This window comes from Bos indicus, chromosome 20, assembly GCF_029378745.1.
Source record: "Bos indicus isolate NIAB-ARS_2022 breed Sahiwal x Tharparkar chromosome 20, NIAB-ARS_B.indTharparkar_mat_pri_1.0, whole genome shotgun sequence".
In the NCBI taxonomy this organism is placed as follows: domain Eukaryota; kingdom Metazoa; phylum Chordata; class Mammalia; order Artiodactyla; family Bovidae; genus Bos; species Bos indicus.
Window position 1 is genome coordinate 2,975,804 of NC_091779.1, and position 22,284 is coordinate 2,998,087.

A 22,284-nucleotide genomic window follows, 5' to 3' on the forward strand; every position below is an offset into this window, starting at 1 on the left:
GAGCCAGAGAAAAAAATGGCTGGTAAGTAATTTTGCTATTTCATTTGGTGCAAAAGAGAAGGCAAAACACCAGAATATTCAATGAGCCAAAGCACAGAATGTGATACGGATGTGAATGCAGGCTGACCCCTTCTCGAGAACGTTTCTGAGCCTGAATAAAGCGCTCACTGTGAAGGCTAATGGACAGTAGCATGCATTTTAAACCATGATGACCTTTTGTTTTTCTGATAGGCGAAGATGAGGATGAATTTGAAAATTTCATGCTGCCTCTTACAGTCTCTTTCGAAACAGTATTACAGATATTCAATAACAACTTTAAACAAGAAGATGTAAAGGTGGGTTTGTTTCCAAACATGAGAAAAGGTGATTTTGTTCATTCTAGGACAAAATCTAGGTATAAATTCAGAAAAAGGTCTGCATATTTGTGTGTGCTTCGTGCCCCATCAGTCTTAATTTCCCACTTACATGTGTCTTCGAGGTGTACTTTTCATATAAGTGCTTTTCTAGTTTCTTATACAAATGGACTTTGAGGTTATCAAATGATTGCAGATAGTCAGCTTATGATTAGATGACATATTTGTCTCCCATGACAGTATCTTTTAAAAGAACATTTCTCATGAGTACACCACTTTAAATAAACGTCCCTATTCCCTCATCCACCCCGCACTGTATGTTTCAACATATTTATATGGAGGAATGCGCAAATGTACACATGCTAAAATACCACATCTCTAAATATTTTTAAAACAAGAATTTATATAAATCAAGACTTTATTAAATGGCTAGGCATATATGTATAAATAGGAGCTGGTCTTGAAGTATTGCGTTCTTAAACTGAACAAAGTGATTAGGATAACTGATAGCTAAATAAGGTTTTTATGTGCCTGTGGGAGCCATATTAGGATTGATTTGACAAGTCAGTTCAGCTGTGGCAACAGTCATAATATCTAAGACAACATTATGTTTTATTAGTAAAATCCTTAAGTGTGTAGCAAGCTGTTTGTGACAACACAGCCCCATATTTTAATATGGGGGATGGGGAACACGAGATTTGCTAAATAGGAGTAACACCTTCTGAAGTTCTCATGCATCAGGGCTATATTAAATAGACTGACACTGGTTAATATTCTTAAAAGACTAATGAATATATACCAATAATGTAGGCACCTTTGCTGATGATACTTGAATCATGTTTACTGTTATTTGAGATACGGTGAAAATACTGACCATCATTTTGCACAGCTCTTCTCTCTACCAAAAAGAAATATTAGCACTAAGAAGCCAAATAGAAGAATGATGGCCTTTGGTGATTATTTAGCGTAGTTCATCTACTAAGAAATAATTAACCAAACACTGTACCTTTTATTTTGAAGTAGAGTTTTTGAAATGAATGTTTATCAATGTGCAATTGTCATAGAATTTTAAAACTAAAAAAAGATCTTAGTGATTTTCTGTGTGTTTGTAATGTTGCTGAAATTCTTCACCAGAGTTTCTACTCAGGTTAGCTTTATTTTCAGTTGTCTTCCAAATATTTTTAATGACCGAAAGTAAATCTTGGCAACTTTAAGGTGGCTATTGCTGCCCTTTATATCAGAAAAGAAGCAGTAAGATTGAAAAAGAGTATCTTTTTAAAAATTACATTTGTCTCATTTGAAGATTTCATTATACTCCAAGCCCATTTTGATGTAATCCCATCTAGTTTGATAGAAACCATCTTCCCAGAGTCATTTTTAATGGAGTTCCAGTGATATATCCCTAAACCAGCAAGTTCTTAACGACCCTGGAAAGTGACTGCTTGATTACACTTTAACGGTATTTGCAAATAAAATCACAAGTAATTAAGGGGAAATCTCCAGGCTTTTGAGCAAGTTTGATGCATGATAACTGCCTGATTCAGCTTCATCTAGAGTAATGCTGTGTAGGCAACAGCTACTGAGATCAATAGCAACGTAATGATAGTGGCAGAATTAAGTGAGTAACCTGAGAACTGTGCCTCAGAATGCATGCAGCTGCCACGAACCAAGGCCACACAGTGCACTCCGCGCTTCCGTCCTAAATGTTCATCAAAAGACGCCCTGCAGGAAAATGGAGTTAGATGCTCTTTATTGCTGATCGTGTCTCTTGCCACATTTATCAGGGAAATTGGATTAGCAGTTGGCAGCTGCAGGTAGACAAGATTCTGCAGTGATTAAATATGCAGCTTGGCTGCATTTGTTGTGACAGACCTTTAGTAAATTCTACTGTAAGCACCATCTGTCTAATTTGTATAAAGGAAACTTGGTGCTTTAAGCTACCGATAAAGAAGTAAATCTGTTGCTTTATCATAAACAAAACTTTTGCACTAAATGCTTTTAAATGTAATTTATTAGGTTAAGGCTATTTTTCTATCATGATGAATAAATAATACATGCAAAAGTGCTTTCAGGTACTTCATTTTGCAAGTACTAAAGATAAAAACAGTACTGTTTTGTTCTTCAATAAAGTATTTAGTATTCCAGTCCACAGGAGGTGATGCTGTTAAAATATCTCTATGAAAATGCCGCAGGACTGCCAAATTCATTTAATTTGCAATCCTTACCAGGATTTTCTAACTCCCTGTTTATAGATATTTTTCAAATGCAGATTTCAGGATGAGCACAAACATTAAGGACCTACATTGCCAAATTGAAATATGGTTGTGAGAGGAGGAAATGCTGTAAAACTCCTAAATTTATAGCTTTATTTTCTTACTTAGTCCTAATAAAATTGAAGAGAACATTGAATTTTTGTCTTGGGTTTTTCTTTTCCAAGTAAAGGGGAAAAGGAAGAAACTGCCATGACAACCCTGGCTCTAAAGCATTAGTTCACAGTAAATGTTTCCCCCTATAATTGTACCCTTAGTAAAATACAGTCCAATACCCTGACTTCCCATGCATCATTTTTGATTTGGCCATGACGTCATCGGTTTTAAGGAAAATGAATGAAAACTTCTAGGAGGATAAAGGAGCAGTTAAATAGGAACCTGCTATCTTTAGTCCCTTCGTAAAAACTCCACAATGTTAAATTATTTAAAATCCTAGATTTTCAGCATGCGCACATTAAAAGTTTTCGCACTAAGTGCCAAATGTTGCAAACAGCACTTTAACAGAATGATTTTGCTTTGATCCCTGTAGCAGTTCCTGAATAATTTATCACAGGTTATTGCCTTAATTCTGGAGAGGGATAGAGCAATAAAGGCAGATGAAAACACTCCAGTTGAAACACCTTGGGGCCTGCTCATTCCTCTGACACGGCTCTTTTGTTGGAACTATTTAGAGGTTATTAAGATGTGTCTCCAGAATTAAGAGTATGCTGTAAGGATGAAGACAGCCATCTTAATTCTAAAGACAAAGCACAATGACCCTTCACCTTCTTTTTCTTTGTTGTTATTATATAGTAGAATTATGAGGATAATATTATAGCTGCCCCCAGTAGTGCCACTACAGTAAAGGGTCTGTCAGACTTTCCATTAGAAACCCTGTTTTGGGGGTCAGGGTGGAAGGAGTCGCATTTCAGCTGTTTCCCAGCCCATCCATCTCACACTTGGCACACAGACAACCGTTCACCATGCAGGAGGCTGAAACGCCAAGCAGTTTCTCCTTGAAGTATCCCAGAAAGGATCCTGAGGATTAGGCACCCCAGACCTGCCCACTCCCCAAAGCAGCCTCACTTTATAAGGACCTCTCATTTTTCAGACTAGTCAAGTATGACTAGCTATAGGAGAAAGGTAACTTTTGAAATAAACCTCTATCCACTGTTTTAAATGAGATGGTAAATCGTGCCTCTTCCTCCCCTAAATTTCAGCCAGATCACCCTTTGCTCTCTGAGATTGTTTGGTAGCCTGGTTGAACTAGTTAACAGTTTTCCTTGTCTCATACCAAAACTGGGTATGTTTTGACTATCAAGAAAGTACTTCTTTAGTGTTGTTTGAGCATCTGTATAGATTATTTCAGTACTATTGCTGCTTTGAGATAAAAAATTGAGCATAATAAATCTGTTTCTTACATTAACATTGCATTTTCCTGCTCAATTGAATCTATTGAAAACATAGTTACTATATTGTCATATGCTTTCTTTGCTTTGTAGTAACGTTTTCTAATATTAAACATTGATATAATTTCATAGATTTGAGCCCTTTTATTAACTTGGATCTTTTAAGCAAGAAAAATTTGTGATAAAATAAACATTAACCTTTTTGTGTAATAAGGATAGTCTAAAATATTTTTAGAGCCTTTTACACTAGACACAAACTAAAACTCATTTTTCCTATTGACCAGTTTAGAGTTGAATGGTGAGTACCTTATGTATATGTGAAAACTTAAGATTATTTGAAGAGTAGCCTGTAACCTGTAATAAAAATAGAACCCAAAAAGGCCACTTTGATAGGAAGACTGCAAAGAGAATTAGAATAGAGTTGCTCAAAGAAGACTTCTTAGAAGACATATTTTGTTCTGGAAGCTGCAAGAAACATGGAAAGCTGAGAAAGAGAAGAAAGGTTCCAGGTGATGAAAATGGGTTCCATAAGAGGCAAAGTATGTTTTGTTTTGTTTTTAAAGTAGCAATCATATGAGACAGCTACAGAGAGACTAGCCGATTATAGAAAAATAAGTACTGGTAAGCTTATGAAAGGAAAAGGAATAAGTTATTTAAAGAAGCAGAAACAAACATTCAGGGTTTACAGATTCAGAAATGCAGATTACCATCATTCTATAAACTGTTACGCAGTATAGAAACTGAATATTCCTATTAAAAAAACTTCCAGTTATATTGAGTCACCTTTTAGGTATGGGGCATGGGAGGGCAGGGAATCAAAAATTACAGATCTTTGTGACAGATAAACTATTTCTGATTTTGAAATTTTTTAGCCATTAAATGATGGTCAGGATTTAATGGCTTCCAGATCCTTAATGCTAATTTAAATGCCCTCCTGTAGAGATTTTCATTTATTACCAAAGTATGAGGGAAAAGAAAATCTGACTAAAAAAAAGTTCAGAGACCATTTTCTAGCAGAGTATTTCCACTGAAAACAGTATCTTCAGAAGTCACAGTTACATATCTCAGTTATCACACCCCCTTGTTTTGCAGTTATGTTTATTTGTACTCTTTGTTCTGACATTCTAGCATCTGTTCATGGGTTTTCTTTCTCTCTGCCCAACCATCATCCTAATGACAGCTTAATTAAGAGTCCAGAGTAAAATCAAATCTCTTTTGTTTAAGAGTCAAATTTTTGTTTTGTTTTCTCTAAAGCTAAATATTTATGGAACACTTATGTATGTATCAGTCTCTTGTTAGGCATTTTTATATAAATTTATTCCTGACTCTACTTCTGTAAGAAAGACATTATTAGCCCCTTTTAAAGATGAGAAAACTGAGACTGATAAATTGCCTTGCTTTAAAGTCTTACAGTTAAGAAGTAAAGCTGGGTTTAAATGCAAGTCTTCTGATATTGAAGAACTCTTTTCCTTGCTTGGGGAATGTGAGTTCCATTCTGGGTATGTCACAGTACCAGTAGGTCATCTGGCCAGTTTTATGTTGTCCGAAGTTACTGAGAGTATTCCTTAGGGATCTTTAAATGCCAGTGTGCTTTCAGGTTAGACTCCATACTGCATAGTGGGACGGATTTCTTACAAGCCACTGTGGTTAAGAATTGTTTTTATAATGTCTGGATCCTTTACATTTCTGTTTTGTGGAATTATCAGTCCTCTTTTTTTTTCTAATTTGGCATTATTCAGGAAAAAATATGTTAATCTAAATGTTTCTATGCCACTGGAATTATGACTTAGCTCAATTTATAAGAAGCAGAGTTGGTCAGCAGATCTGATGGTCTGTTTGCTTAAAAAGTCTATGGCTTTCTATAGAAAGAGATCTGAGCGAGACATTTTAGCTAATGAATCAAAATCAGATATGTGGTCATTATTGCCTGATTATTACTCCATCTGCTCTGTGCTAACGTGAAAATCAATTACTGTGTCTCTTTCCCACTGACAGCGTATGTTGATCGGGCTGGCAAGAGATCTTCGAGGGATTGCCTTTGCACTGAACACAAAGACCAGCTACACCATGCTGTTTGACTGGATGTATCCTTATTACACTGTGACAATACCAGCTCTGTGCACAGAGGGATGCCAGGCCCCTGGCTTTCGTTTAATAGTATGGCACAGTAGGGAAGAGGAAACAAAGCTAAATGAACTAATGTGTAATCAGCTAAAAATTACAGCACAGCGGCAGCAGCACAGACAACTGAGCACAGCACTTGGAGACCCAGCTCTGAGAGGTCACTTTTTTGGTGCCATTAAATATTGACAACTTGAAAATCACATCCCCAAATGATTTGTTTATGTGAGGGTTGCAGGGTTCTTGGGCTAACATCTTTGAATCAAGATCAATGAAGCCTACCATTTGGCATTTTCTGAGGGACTTGGATTTTTACTGTATCTCTAATAGCAGAGCTGATTTCATTTTTTCTCTTTGAGGCTTATTAATTCATCACGCTATATAGTGTTTCATCATCATGAAAACATTAATGGACAAGAAAAGGGGAAAATAAATGGTTAGAATTTTTCACTTGATATAAAATTTGAATTTACCACTGCCAAGGCTTAGTACAGACAGCAAAAAAATTAAGGAAATGAAATCCCCCCACAGAAATGCCTCATCATTATGAATAAAAAGAGCATGGATTTGGTGTTAGGCAGACCTGGCTTGAATTCCTAGGTCTCCATTTGCTGTGTAAACTTTGGCAATTTTTTTCACCTCTCTGAATTTCCTCATCTAAAAAAAGAGACATCCAGTATCATGGCTTATTGTAACCATAGAAATAGGCAGTGCACTTTGTATTAATATAATGTCTGGAACATAACAGGTAATCATAGATGTTACTATTAATATTGTTTTAACAGTATTACATGAATCCTGTTTGATCTTAACAGAAAGTGATAGTTTATGCAAGTTATATAAGTAACATAATGTTATCATGCCTTTGTGTTCAGTACAGGAAACCATCAGTGTATAAGAGAAATTCTGTAACCTTAAACAACTTCCTTTTTAAGTTACATTATTTCTCAGTTGCTCTTTTCAAACCCTTTTTATCAAACCTCCCTCATAAATTGCAGAAGAAACTTGTTAAAGATAGTCTTCAACTGATGGCACATTTATGGCAAAAACATAACAGGATCTGGGCACAGTTTAGGGACATCTCCACATGTTAAAGAAATTGTTTGACATTAATTTGAATACTGACTTATATTTTTACTTACTGTTAAAACCTACCTCATCAGATTTGTGTGTCCATAGAAGGGTTAGAGATAAGAATTTCCTTCCACTGAGAAATCATATATGTCTTTGTACCAGTATAAAGTACACGTGCAGACTGCAGACTTTAACATAGAAAGTATTACATATGACTCTTCCATTTCTCTAAACACAAATAGAAGCTCACAAAGCAAAAACTCTTAATTTATTTAAAAAATTACTAAAACTTCATTTTGGCACTTTAAAATTGATGATTGTCTTGAAACCAACTACAATTCTAGGATATCCAGCAATTAATGCTTCACATTTTCCTCATCAACAATCTTAACCAAGCGTTAAGATAAGAATGTTCCCCTTAACCATCAAAGAATAGAAATATCTGTCATAATTGGTACTGCCTAAAATTTATAGAACATACTATAATTTAACTTTTTAATTAAGCCCTTTTCATTTCCTCACTTAGCTCCTTCTTTTGGGCACCTATCAGAAATGAAACTTTTGTCCAGCAGATGGCAGAAAATAACAAACGCGAAAACCTTGAGACTTACTGTTTTGTTTTGGACTAGAAACCACTGTCTACTCCTTCTGCCCAGAGACATCGGTGTTATTAGGGTCAGGGGCGGAGGGCGAAGTGTCAGTTATGCAGGAAGTTATGTTAGATTGCCACACGAGGTGGCTTGGTACCGGCCTTGCTTATAATAATTGAGTTTCAGTAGCAAATCAGCTTCCTTGGGAAAAGGCCAAAGGCTTTTCATAATTGTATTGACAACAAAATGAATATGATAAATGGTGTTCATTCAGTTGAGGCAAGATTTATAGTTTTCCTTTGGGCAAGGGATGAAGAGCAAATATTTATAATAATAGTAAAATTTGTTTAAAAGTTACATTATTTGATAATTCAAAGAGCTTTATTAAAATATTTTGAAATACTTTAAGCAGTTTCAGGTGATAAAGTACAGATTCTTTCCAAAGTATTCTAGTAATATAAAAATGAGTAAGTATATGATTTTAAAAAAACATAGATATGAAAGTCATTTATTCTTCCTGAAATATTGATATGTCAAACCGTCAGTGATGGTTCTCACATTACTGCTGGGGAAAGTTTATTTGCCTTTTATCCACAAAAAAAATGTGTGTTCTTTAATTTTCTGAATAGTCCTTAGCATGCAGAAGAAACATCCTGTAAGAGCACATGTCATCTTAGAGTCAAATGCATTTTATTTATGGTGATTATTTGATAAAATGGTATTTTAGTGGTTAGCTGTTTAATTTAAAAGCATTTCTATAAACACTGACTGCATTAACTGGTACACAAACTGCATTGCTTATCACTGTGTCCTTCCAAGCCTAGCTCGCCTGGAACTACACAGCAACCATGTTGGTAGACTGTGCCACTACTAGAGGACCGAAGACGAGTCGCTGCTGCTTCTTTACCCCTGTAGTGAGAGCGTAGCAGTGAAAAGCATCTCACCTTGCAGTGTACTTAGTCGCCTTGTTTCAACTTTTCCCAGATCATACACAGACCGAAGTGTCAAAAATCCAGCAGGAAATTGAAAAAAAAAAATGAAGGAATGTGTATGATGTGATTTCCTCACACTCATTCTTTTAATTGTCATAATTCTGATCTTTGATTACACTGTTTTCAATCATGCAATCAGTGCTATTGATTAATATGCATAACGTATTATACAAAGATAAGTCAAGACCATGAGATTTGTAAGGGGGGCAGAAAACAACTTAGAACAGTTCCAGTCCTGATTTTACCACTTAACAACCTGTGGGGTTTGGGGTAAATTACTTAATGTCTCAGAATCACAGTTTTCTGCTCCATAAAACAGGGCAAATAATATTTATTTCTCAGGTATGTTATAAGAAGTGAGTGAACTAACGTGTGTATATATATATATATGTGCATATATGGGCTCAGTACAGTGTCTGGCACAAAGTAAATACACCCCACCACTGTTGCGAGTTCCTTTCCCTAATATGGAATGAGACAAAGGAATCCGATTTGCTCACCTATCCAGCACATTTCTCTAACTATGCTAAAATTCATGAGGGATTTTTCTTAGATCCTACCCCAAAATGAGCTTACGGTTTAATAGAATCAGTTAGGTAACTATCTAAATGACTGTAATAAAATATAGAAGATGGTAAGTGCCATAAAAAAGATATAAAAGTGATTGCATTTATCTGGGGCATCAGGAAAGGCTCTGTAAAGGTGAAGATATTTCTCTGAATCTTAGCAAATAAGTAGGATTGGACTATTGGAATTGTGAAGCAAGAGGTTTTTTGTTGGTCTAAGTACAGACTTAGGAAGGAGAGTAGTGGAAAAGATGTTTTGTCAAAGATACTGCTTATTTTATGGTTGGACACAGGTTGTCTGGGACCCTTGACTATGAGGCTAAGGAACTGAAAAACTTACTCCATAGATGGTATAAAGTAATTAATAGTTTTGATTGACTAACAGAATTGTATTTCAAGAAGAAAATAGTCAGCAGTGTGTTGCACAAACTGAAGTAGGGAAGAAAGTAATCCTGAGAATGTGCTATTCCGCAGGATTTTTTTAGTACATTGTGCTAAGCATGAGAAATTAATAAAATGTTTGCTTTTTATAAGAATGAGTAAAGTGGATTGCTCATTAGAAGCTCATAATCTAGTGTAATAAATAGCTGTAATAAATAACTAATAAACCATCAATGTATTGTAACAAAGACACATGCCAAGGACCATATGAACTTTGAAGAAAAAGAGGTTGGTGTTTGGGGCAAGAAGTAGGTTCCCCAGGGAGGTAAAAGTTGAGCTAGCTGTTGAAAGATAGATAGGCATCTGCCAGAAGGCGTCCCAGCAGCACTTGCCTCCATGAACAAAGATATAGATGGTTCACATTCAGGGAATACTTTAACAATAAGCTCTGAACTGACAGCCTATTTCTGTTCTGGAACCACCTCCTCACACTCTTATCTCCTAAAAGTTTTAACAAAAGCTCTTTTGTTGCCTTCTAGTATACTAGAATGCCTTCTCTACTGTGAAAGCTCAGAGAAAAAGAATTACATTTTTACTAATTTATACTTTGTTGGGGTCCAGCACATAGTAAGTAACTATTGAATGGTTGGATGGATGGATGGATGGGTGTCGTCAATAAGCAAACCTCATGCTTTTCAGTTTTTCATGTTTAACGTCTTGTAAGGCAATAACAAATCATTAATCTTTTTTATTTTTTATTTATCTGGTGTTGACCTTCAGAATTCATTGAACAGATCTTTCTAGGTGAAAGCAATTAGATCAGTGCCACTTCTACCAAAGGGCTCCCCACTGTCTTCCTCCTATCCATATATATGTAGTTCTCACAAGGCCACTGGAAAATTAATCTCCTCGAATGGGTTCTGATTCTCACCCTATAATCTGAGTCTGGGACCCTCACTCTGAAGCCCTTTAACCTCCCTGCTTGGTAGAACTCAACTCCGCCTTCCAGTAATCACTCATTTTCTCTGTGGCAGTCACCTCTGTCAGAAGCATATTAGAATTGGCCCCACTCTCATTCCACACAGAAAAGGGAACATCCTCTCATATCCCCAGGCCTGATCCCATAGTGAATACAGTGTGCTCTGAAAAATATGATGACCCTAATGTCTTAAGAATGCTTTGCAAAGGGACTTCTGGTGCTTATGATATTCTTAGGTTCTGAGATTTGGGCCTTTTCAGTCTCCTGGTGAGGCTCCAGGTCCTTCCCACTCATGAGCACTGACTTTGTGCTCAGCACTCTTGGTGGAGCATTTTCTCATTTGTACTCCGCCAGCACTGCTTCAGAATCTTGGTACTCAGAGCATTCCTATTTCGTGTTTACCACCCATACTGAAGCGTGGATTCACAGGAATAAAAGCCATGTATTACTATCTCTGGATCCCTGGCCCCTAGCACAGTACACAGCACATAGCATTTACCATCTGTAAAAAAAAAAAAAAAAAGGCAACAGATTTCTAATCCATAGAAAAAATAAAACTAAGTTATCTGACAGTAGCCAAAATAGAGTTAATAATCAAGTTTACTAATTTTGTATTTTTCATTTTCATCCAACTGAAATCTCGGACACACACACACTTATCATCTCCCATCTCTGCCTTATTTTCTTTGTAGTACTTTTTAATGTGTCATATATATGTTTAATTTTCTATCTTACTAGAATATAAATTCCATGAGGGCAGGGATTGTTCTAATGTTTGGTTCATTGATGTCTCTAGAGAGTCTAACAGTCATAAGACATTTATAGACCAGGCCTTCAATAAATACTTAAGTAAATTGTTTCTATATATTCAAATACAGCCTTAATATGGTATATCTAGGGGGTCAAAAGTATTGCTTTTTGCATTTTTAGGGAGCATGACACTCTTAAGGTATTTGAGGGCTTATTTTCATTGAATGTTATGTGAAGTATTTCCTGAAGCTTCAAAGTGAAATGCACAGCTTAAAAGAATCGAATAGGTAGGTCTAATCAAGTACGCTACACCTCATATTTATCACAACAAATGTTTTTTGAAATCCATTTTGTGCCAGGTACATGTGTGCAATAACTGCCTATGCACTGCTCTCAAAAACCGTATGATAGGAGAGATGAAGCACCGAGATAGTACTGGCACAAAGGGTACTAGGGCACCAGAGCCATGTACAGGAGACACTCTTAGGTGGGAGGGGTTAGGGTGGTGTCATGGAGGCTTCTTGGAATAATTGACATCTCTAATGAAATATGACGGACAGACAGCAATCAGCAGGAACATACTGGGCAAACACAGGTCTTTGCTCTTTAGAAATTCACTGTCTAATGGAACAGATGGGTAATCAGTTCAGTTCAGTCACTCAGTCGTGTCCGACTCTTTGCGACCCCATGAATCGCAGCACACCAGGCCTCCCTGTCCATCACCAACTCCCGGAGTTCACTCAGACTCAAATCCATCAAGTCAGTGATGCCATCCAGCCATCTCATCCTCTGTCGTCCCCTTCTCCTCCTGCCCCTAATCCCTCCCAGCTTCAGAGTCTTTTCCAATGAGTCAACTCTTCGCATGAGGTGGCCAAAATACTGGCATTTCAGCTTTAGCATCATTCCTTCCAAAGAAATCCCAGGGCTGATCTCCTTCAGAATGGACTGGTTGGATCTCCTTGAAGTCCAAGGGACTCTCAAGAGTCTTCTCCAACACCACAGTTCAAAAGCATCAATTCTTCGGCACTCAGCTTTCTTCATAGTCCAACTCTCACATCCATACATGACCACTGGAAAAACCATAGCCTAATGTCTCTGCTTTTCAATATGCTATCTAGGTTGGTCATAACTTTCCTTCCAAGGAGTAAGTGTCTTTTAATTTCATGGCTGCAGTCACCATCTGCAGTGATTTTGGAGCCCCCAAAAATAAAGTCTGACACTGTTTCCACTGTTTCCCCATCTATTTCCCATGAAGTGATGGGACCAGATGCCATGATCTTCGTTTTCTGAATGTTGAGCTTTAAGCCAACTTTTTCACTCTCCACTTTCACTTTCATCAAGAGGCTTTTTAGTTCCTCTTCACTTTATGCCATAAGGGTGGTGTCATCTGCGTATCTGAAGTTCTTGATATTTCTCCCGGCAATCTTGATCCCAGCTTGTGCTTCTTCCAGCCCAGAGTTCCTTTTGATGTACTCTGCATATAAGTTAAATAAGCAGGGTGACAATACACAGCCTTGACGTACTCCTTTTCCTATTTGGAACCAGTCTGTTGTTCCATGTAATACAAGCAGTCAACCGTAATACAGTTTGTTATAAGAGTGGTGGTCAAAGTGCTCGAGTGAACTTAGATGAGGAAGAGATTGATGCCCTTTGACAAAAAAAAAGAAAATTTCACCATCCCAGGGGAAGTAAAACTTGAGGTAGATATTGAAATACAGTTTGGAACGTATTAGGCAGAAAAAACATCATATAGAGGAATGGAGGCAAGGGATAGTCCGCATCAGTGGATTTGCTGAGAATTAAGAATGGCTGAACCATAGATAAGGGCAGGAGCACTAAGAGATGAGACCACAGGTAGGCAGGGACCAGATAAGGACCTTGTTTGCCATGCCAAGGAACTTGAAATTTATTCCAAGAGCAGGGAAGAAAATCGTGGTCTTCCTCACCATGGAGGTCACTACCCGTAACACACAGGAAAGGAACAACATGAAGTGATTCAGTTCAGCACTTTCATCTGAAACAAAGACAAGTGTATTAGAAAACATCAGAAAGAGACAGCGTTAGGGATAGGAAAAGAAAAATGAAGCTAGTAGCGTATGAAGGGTTTTTTCTGCTGAAGTTTTAGGGCTTAATTTTATATTCTGTGTGCATTTGGTGAAGAGGAGGCCAGTTGTGGGTAAAGGACCAGTGGAGCTGAGTCAGAGTTTTCCAGAATCTGGTGGTCTCAGGCATGAACTTACCAGAGGCATGCAAGGCATGCACTCATTATTGATGAGGATGTTTGACAATTTCTCCTTTAGTGTACATGGGCCTACTTTTAGCAAACTGACCTAGAGTAGATTAAAGCTACCCAAAGCTTTTCTTTCAACAGTACGTGAACCATGAACTTCTAAATGTTCAAGCTGAATTTAGAAAAAGCAGAGGAACCAGAGATCAAATTGCCAACATCCACTGGATCATCGAAAAAGCAAGAGAGCTCCGGAAAAACATCTACTTCTGCTTTATTGACTATGCCAACAACAAACTGTGGAAAATTCTTAAAGAGATGGGAATATCAGACCACCTGACCTGCCTCCTGAGAAATGTGTATGCAGGTCAAGAAGCAACAGTTAGAACTAGTCATGGAACAACAGACTGGTTTCAAAGAGGGAAAGGAGTACATCAAAGCTGTATATTGTCACCCTGCTTATTTAACTTAAATGCAGAGCACACCATGAGAAATGTTGGGCTGGATGAAGCACAAGCTGGAATCAAGATTGCCAGGAGAAATATCAATAACCTCAGATATGCAGATGACACCACCCTTACGGCAGAAAGCGAAGAAGAACTAAAGAGCTTCTTGATGAAAGTGAAAGAGGAGAGTGAAAAAGTTCACTTAAAACTCAACATTCAGAAAACTTAAGATCACTGCATCTGGTCGCATTACGTCATGGCAAATAGATGGGAAAATAATGAAAACAGTGACAGACTTTATTTTTTGATCTTCAAAATCACTGCAGATGGTGACTGCAGCCATGAAATTAAAAGATGCTTGCTCCTTGAAAGAAAAATTATGACCAACCTAGACAGCATATTAAAAAGCAGAGACATTACTTTACCAAGAAAGGCACGTCTAGTCAAAGCTATGGTTTTCCCAGTGGTCATGTATGAATGTGAGAGTTGGACTATAAAGAAAGCTGAGCACTAAAGAATTGATGCTTTTGAACTGTGGTGTTGGAGAAGACTCTTGAGAGTCCCTTGGACTGCAGGGAGATCCAACCAGTCCATCCTAAAGGAGATCAGTCCTGAATATTCATTGGAAGGACTGATGCGGAAGCTGAACGCCAATACTTTGGCCACCTGATGCAAAGAACTGATTCATTTGAAAAGACCCTGATGCTGGGAAAGATTGAAGGCGGGAGGACAAGGGGCTGACAGAGGATGAGACGGTTGGACGGCATCACCGACTCAGTGGACATGAGTTTGAGTAGGCTCCAGGAGTTGCTGATGGACAGGGAGGCCTGGCGTGCTGCAGTCCATGGGATTGCAAAGAGTTGGACATGACTGAGTGACTGAACTGAACTGAAAGCTTTTCTTCAAGCTATCATCCCGAATGTTCCTTGGGGCTACAGTGAAACTAAACAGCTGATTAAGTTAACAGTTTTTTTAAAAGGAAAAGAATGTATGTAGATAATTTCTAAGCCGAGAGAGAAATACATGGGGTTTACTATTTACAGTGCCCTTCTGGCACAGTGGTAAAGAATCTGCCTGCAATGTGGGAGACCCAGGTTCCATCCCTGGGTTGGGAAGATCCCTGGAGCAGGGACTAACAACCCACTCCAGTATTGTTGCCTGGAGAATTCCATGGACAGAGGAGCCTGGCTGACTACAGTCCTTGGGGTCACAAAAAGTCGTATATGAATGAGCTACTAACACTTTCACTTTCTAATTTTATGTATTTTATTGATAAAAGTTATATAATAAACACTATTTTTTTCTTCAGTAATTTGATGTGCAAGAAACTCGGATAATAGTTCAAATGTTTTTACCTTCATGAACTAAATTTATTTTCCTTTCCTACAATATTAAGTATAATATGCTGTAAATATCATACGTTGCTTACATGGTACTTCGTAAGTATGCTACACATAAAAGAAATGCGGATTCCTTTTTTTTTTTTTTCTTTTTCAGTGGCACCAATTTTCAGGAACAGTATTTCTTTTGACCCTTAAATTCTTTAACAAGCTTCATAACAGGTACCCAACATATCTTCCTATTCTTCAGAGGGCTATTGAGCAGTGGTATGGAGAGCCAGCATGTACAACTCCCATCTTAAAACTTATGGCAGAACTAATGCAAAACAGGTAAGAGGTGTGTTAGGCAGGTGGAAAAGTAATCTACTATTTGGTAGCACACATCAGAGATCAGACTTTCCTGCCTAGTGTGTGTGTATTTAAGGCTTAGCAAGAACCCAGGAACCAAAACTTAAGATGATCAGTGAAGGCAATAGAATTAGAGATACAAGGTTGAAACCTTTGGGGAGAAAGAATTAGGTGTATATGGGGACTCTGGCAACTGGGGAGAAAGTTGGAAGGCCACAGCCATCATTATTTAAAAGATTCAAAAGCATGAAATGGAGGAAAGGTGGTTTTAACCGTTTCACTGCTTTCTGTAGAGGAGAAAAGGAGCTGAGAGGTCTCTGAGTTGAGATGCTTTATTTTGTGGATGAGGCACCAAGGGCAATTCATGGACATACAGTTTGTCTCAAAAAGCCCTGGGGATTGTCCCTGCTTTGACTTTTAAGGTATCCTTCTTCCTTTGTGCTAAAACGCATGTATGTGGTTGATTTATGCACTCACAATTTTTATTTAAATAGCACCTACAACACTTCTCAGGAATAGCCTAGTTAAGCCTATGATTTACACAGAGAAGCAGAGATTCAGGTTCTCCTCATATAAATATTAACAAAGGTGTACCTAAAAGAGAAACACTGTAATAAGCTAATTGGTTTTACCACTTTAAATGTGTCATTATGAATATGGCTTAGCACCAGATTACCTGTCACGTAGCGATCCTGTTTCATCAGTTCCTCTTTGTAAACTGCGTGTTGGAAGGGAGCTATCCAGACAGGGAAGGAGTATGGATTGCATCTCTAATCTCTGGTGCTGAGTGTTTCACAGCAATAATTTAAAAATTTTAAAACCAGAGGTGGAAAAAGACCTGGCAAATAAATAAATGTGAGTATTATTCTTTTGAAAGCTGTTAGGGTTTTTAAAAACTGTTCTCTAGGTACCTTAAAGACTAAAGGAAGGGTAGCTATATATTTTATATTAGAAATTTAGTTTTTATTAAATTACTGTTTTTCAGCAAGATAATTAATAGTACATTACTGATAAAACACTTAATACTAAAGGAAAAAAATAATTACATTATATATTTTATATCTGCCATAGATGGATAATTCATATCTAGCACAATTGTTCTCAGAACTACTTGGCAAAAATCTATAATATCAGAAGATGTTATCTTGTTTATATTTCTCTGAAACCTAATGTGAATTGTGTACATACATTTCTTTAATCAGAATTGTATGTCAGCCATCAAATGTTTCTAATAGCACTTCTAATAAGTTATAACTGCACTTAATTCTAAAGCATTTTGAAAACACAGAGAGAGCCAGCAATGTATTCTGTTCCTTAGCAAAGTATCTTTGCTTCCTGGTGTTTCTTTGCTATGATGTGTTTCATATTTTTACTGATTCTTTTAGAAATATATGGTTATTTGTTGAAAGCAGAGCAGCAAGGCATATTAGAGCCAACTAAAGTCAAAGTGATGTTTAAAAAGCAAATATTATGCCAGGATGGCATATCAGTCCTTTGCCTTTTCAGACTGTCCCCCGACCTGTCAGAAACTAGGGAAGTAAAATTGTTCTCATTTAGAACTTCTGGGATTTGTTTCTCTTTACTTGAGCTATGTGCAGTGGAAACTATAGCCCCGTATGTAATTTAATGTGTTTGAAATATGCTTGAAGTATCAGATGATCCATTATGAATATGAGCAGTATTAAAGGTACTTAGATTTCCTGTTATATTGTCATTGTTTTAAAGATGTATATTAGGCACTACAGGAGATCTCAAATATAAATCTCTATACAAGTATCTATATAAACTTACATACTTGGTTTTTTTTTAATTATTATCTATCAGACGTTTGCATGAAAGGAAAGGGGGCTAAGAGGTCTGTAATGTAGGATGTCAGGATATTGTTTTGACAGATAAAAGATGAATTATTTGAATGAGCAAATAAATGAAAATAATTGTATTGTCCTAGTATCTTTAGTAAAAAATTAGCACATACATTTTGTCACCACTTGTTTAATGGAATGATGCTTTTAAGAAAGGATGATTGTACTGTTGCTACTTCTAATAAATGAGAATTCTGGGTATTTTCATCCTATATTTTGTTTATTTATCTGTACATGTAGTCTAAATTTTTGCTGTATTTCTCAGATCCCAGCGTTTGAATTTTGATGTATCATCTCCTAATGGAATTCTTCTCTTCAGAGAAGCTAGTAAAATGATTTGCACTTATGGTGAGTATCCTTTTCCATATTTGTCTCTGCAATATAACTTTTATCTCTTTGGAGGAAAGAAAGATGTTAGTTATTTTGTTCTTTTGAAACTTCATATCTGTATGAATTTGTGAAGTAGATAACAGGGGTGCAAAAAGCTGGGTAGCTATCATATTGACATCAGGAAAAATAAGCAGTATGCCTTTGACTACAGATCTTGCCTGACAAACCTGATGAATTTCTTTTAGCTAAAACTTTAGTGTCAGAAGCAAAGGGAATACACTATAAATATAATATTGAAGTAGGATATTGAAAAGTTACAGCATATTGAAAATTGCTAAAATTTAGATTAGGGAGTTTAGTATATTGGGTCAAGGAATGCTTAAACCAGTGTGTCACTGACACTGAATTTGGGGGAAATATCCTGGTAAAGAGCAGTAAATATTTTATTATAGGGAATTTGAGGGCACTGTACCCTTAGAATCAGCCTTCTACAGAAATGATTGTCCTATTCAATTATAGTAAAAAAAAAAAATTGGTAATTATTTTTCTGCTTCCCAACTCTGACAGCTTCATCAATGGAATTCTCAACTCTCTGAGACCTTTATGTAGCCAGGAAATGCCACAACAGATAAGAATCTTCAGTTAGCGTTCCACACACTGACTGAAAACTGACTACAAGCTGGACTCCTTGCAGTATTCTTCTCCTTGAGAGATGTTTTCCTGGGTCCTCCTTTTCTTTGTCCTCTTCTTTTTTGCCTGTCTGTTCTTCCTTTCCCAAATCAATAGCCAACTCTATGTTCGGCCTCAGAAGTTGCCTGTGATTCTCATACTTCTTTTTGAATACCTAGAAACAGATTCTACAGAATTTTGTAAAGCTTCTGTTGTGTTTTCAGGGTATATCTAATTCCTTTTAGTGTCTTATCATACAAAGATATGTGCCTGGACCTTTTTCCAAAAGCATGATATCTTAGAAAAAACACAGTTTGGGGAGATTAAAAGATCTGAGTACCAGTTCTAGTACCAACACGTATAATTCCATGACCTTCAGTTAAGACACACAGCTAAGACACTCCTTGTCCTAGTTTTCTCGTATATAAAATTAGAAATAATGAATACCTACTGACCTCTCTGTCTAGTTAGGATTGTTACATTAGTCAGTCACGTTCGACTCTTTGTGACCCCATGGACTGTGGCTTGCCAGGCTCCTCTGTCCATTGAATTCTCCAGGCAAGAATACTGGACTGGGTTGCCCATTCCCTTCTCCAGGGCATCTTCCCGTTCCAGGGATCAAATGCTGGTCTCCTGCGTTGCAGGTGGATTCATTACTGTCTGCTCCACGAGGGAAGTCTATAAGGCGCTTATGAGGATTCAGTTACATGGTGCATGGAAAGGCCTTAGATAAGTTAACTACTGTGCTTACTGTTATGAAGAAATTGAAGCTCATAGGGGTTAAAGATTTGCCAAGTAATACATAGTTAGCAAATAGGCAAATGGGGATTTCATTCAGAGTCTGTGTAACTTCAGACGGTCGTCTTCCCATAGTCCTTTCTGCTGCTTGGGAGTTGCCACAGGAAGATTGTACCCAGGGTATTTTTGATGGAGCGCTATTCTTTAAAGTATGGTGATTTTTATCCTAAAACTTAAAGGAAATGAAGGCTCAATAGAAAAATGACCTTCAACTTTGTTACCAGTGACTTTGACCCAGGCACTTTATTACACAGAGTAGCAGAAAAATCTTTTTCAGCTTTCACTGATTCCACATGCCTGCCCCAATCAGCCAAGCTGATTTTGTCTGTCTTCATCTTGAGTAATGTTTTATTACTCATGCTTTTACCTCTGGAGATTCTGATATGCTCATTGAAGGGAGATCCTATGGCTGCCATCCAGGAGTCTGGAAGGTGAGGGGAAAAAAATGGCTAGAAGGGTGCAGAAGAGCCAGCATTACTTATTTTCTGGGTAAGCCAAGGTGAAGGAAGGGAAAACCTATGGAGGAAGGAGGCCAGGACACTCTGGGTCCCTCCCGCCCCGTCCTCACTGGGTTCCTCTCTGCTAGCCTGCCACGGGCAGTGTCTGTGCCGTTGGTGATTGAGGCAGTGTGGGGGGAAGGACTCATTTGCAAATGCGCCTGATTTGTTACCTGTTTTGTAGAATACCTCCACCTCGCTGCTCAATGAGACTGGCAGAAAAATAATACTTTCGATATGCTGTTTTATTTATCTACATTCTGTCATGATATACTTTGATGTAAGTTTTTAATTTTGCTTCAGCTCTCAGCTGCTCTTGCCGTTACAGCTCAGGGTCAGCAATGAGGTTAGCCACAGTAGCACAAAACAATTTCCTGTTTGTGCAGCCCAGGTAACATTTGGATGAGGATTAGATTTTACCACATTTTCTACTAGCCCAAGCCTATTATTTCTAATGAGTTTTAAATTGCTTCAAGAACATGTATTTCAAAATTTAGTGCTATGATCCATTCAGCCCGAGCAACTTAATAAAAGAAATTTCTTTCTTAAATTTTTGGTTAAAATGTTGCATGCAGTGTAATAAATGTTATTACTTTGGAAATCTACTTCTCAGTTTTAAGAACTGGGTGTTTTTTATGCTCAATTTCCATTTGTCCGATCTTTTCTTCCCTTTGCCTCTGGGTAATGGTATCTTTAGTGACATCTATTGGTTGAAGAGTGCACAGAAGGGAAAAATAGTGATTGTCTTTATAAGACTGGCAAGAATGAACTGCTCTTATTCCTTCCTTGCTGCTGCTAAATCGCTTCAGTCGTGTCCGACTCCGTGCGACCCCAGAGACGGCAGCCCACCAGGCTCCCCCGTCCCTGGGATTCTCCAGGCAAGAACACTGGAGTGGGTTGCCATTTCCTTCTCCAATGCATGAAAGTGAAAGTAAAGTCGCTCAGTCGTCTCCGACTCTTCTCAACCCCATGGACTGCAGCCTACCAGACTCCTCCATCCATGGGATTTTCCAGGCAAGAGTACTGGAGTGGGTTGCCATTGCCTTCTCCATTCCTTCCTTAGGTACCTGATTTAAGGAAGCTCAATGTGTAAAAAATCTAAACAAAAAATGGATAGAACAGCTATAATTATTCACTGTACCTAAGAATTTACATCAGGGTTCTTTGAGCAATATATGTTGCAGGTACATTTAAGGTATGACTTAATACTATGCTTAAATTGAATTTGCAAAGTGTTATACAAGCCACTGTCATTTGCTGTGACCTAGAAAACAGGCCAGTGGTTTTCCAACTGGGTTTTTCAGAGCCCTAGAGATCTGTGATAATACACAGAGACCCTGCAGAGGTGGAGGAGGAGAGGACTGTACTGCCACTTCAACCAGAACTGCAGCTATTTATTGTTACACTAGACTAATTTGCAATAGGGGTCACCTGCTTAAAGATACTTTTTGATAAAAAGAGTTTGAAAATTACTGGTATGTACTACTAGAAGGGTTATGACTTATATTTATGTTTGCTGCTGCTGCTAAGTCGCTTCAGTCATGTCCGACTCCATTCGACCCCAGAGACGGCAGCCCACCAGGCTCCCCCATCCCTGGGATTCTCCAGGCAAGAACACTGGAGTGGGTTGCCATTTCCTTCTCCAATGCGTGAAAGTGAAGTCACTCAGTCGTGCCCGACTCTTCACGACCCCATGGACTGCAGCCTACCAGGCTCCTCCGTCCATGGGATTTTCCAGGCAAGAGTACTGGAGTGGATTGCCATTGCCTTCTCCAATATTTATGTTTAAATGATTATAAAAATTTAGCTGAAGGATGTATTGGCCTTGAAATAATTAGAGACTTGATAAAATGTTACCAGGAAATAACAGTTCTGAAAAACAGATAATCCAGGAACATGGATATAACCTTACGTTCTCTCAGAATCATGGTCAGGGACATAGAACAACAGAGTAGTAGAGTAATAAGCTCACCAAAGTTTTATGAAGGAGATGGAATGATCAGTACCCTGAGGGTGCCAGGCCTTGAGGAGTACATTTCACAGTGAATCCAGTGTGTTGGACTTGGCCACTCCTGGACACAAGCAAGGAGAAGGCAATGGCAACCTACTCCAGTACTCTTGCCTGACAAATCCCATGGGCGGAGGAGCCTGGTAGGCTGCAGTCCATGGGATCGCAAAGAGTTGGACACGACTGAGCGACTTCACTTTCACTTTTCACTTTCATGCATTGGAGAAAGAAATGGCAACCCACTCCAGTGTTCTTGCCTGAAGAATCCCAGGGACGGGGGAGCCTGGTGGGCTGC

The 22,284-nt window shown here is 38.0% G+C and overlaps 1 protein-coding gene across 11 annotated transcripts in view; it reads left to right on the top strand.

Annotated features, from left to right (window-relative positions):
* The window catches only part of RANBP17 (RAN binding protein 17), a 382,268-nt gene that overhangs the window by 297,665 nt on the left and 62,319 nt on the right, over positions 1 to 22,284 (top strand). For all 11 annotated transcript variants that reach the window (XR_011562386.1, XM_070774506.1, XM_070774512.1 and 8 more), the window contains 4 exons: positions 232 to 335; positions 6,007 to 6,095; positions 15,700 to 15,807; positions 17,953 to 18,035. Coding sequence is in view for 10 of the 11 variants with exons in the window: in XM_070774506.1 (XP_070630607.1) it covers positions 232 to 335; positions 6,007 to 6,095; positions 15,700 to 15,807; positions 17,953 to 18,035 (384 nt within the window). In the remaining variant the exon portion in view is untranslated. The remainder of the gene's footprint in view (positions 1 to 231; positions 336 to 6,006; positions 6,096 to 15,699; positions 15,808 to 17,952; positions 18,036 to 22,284) is intronic.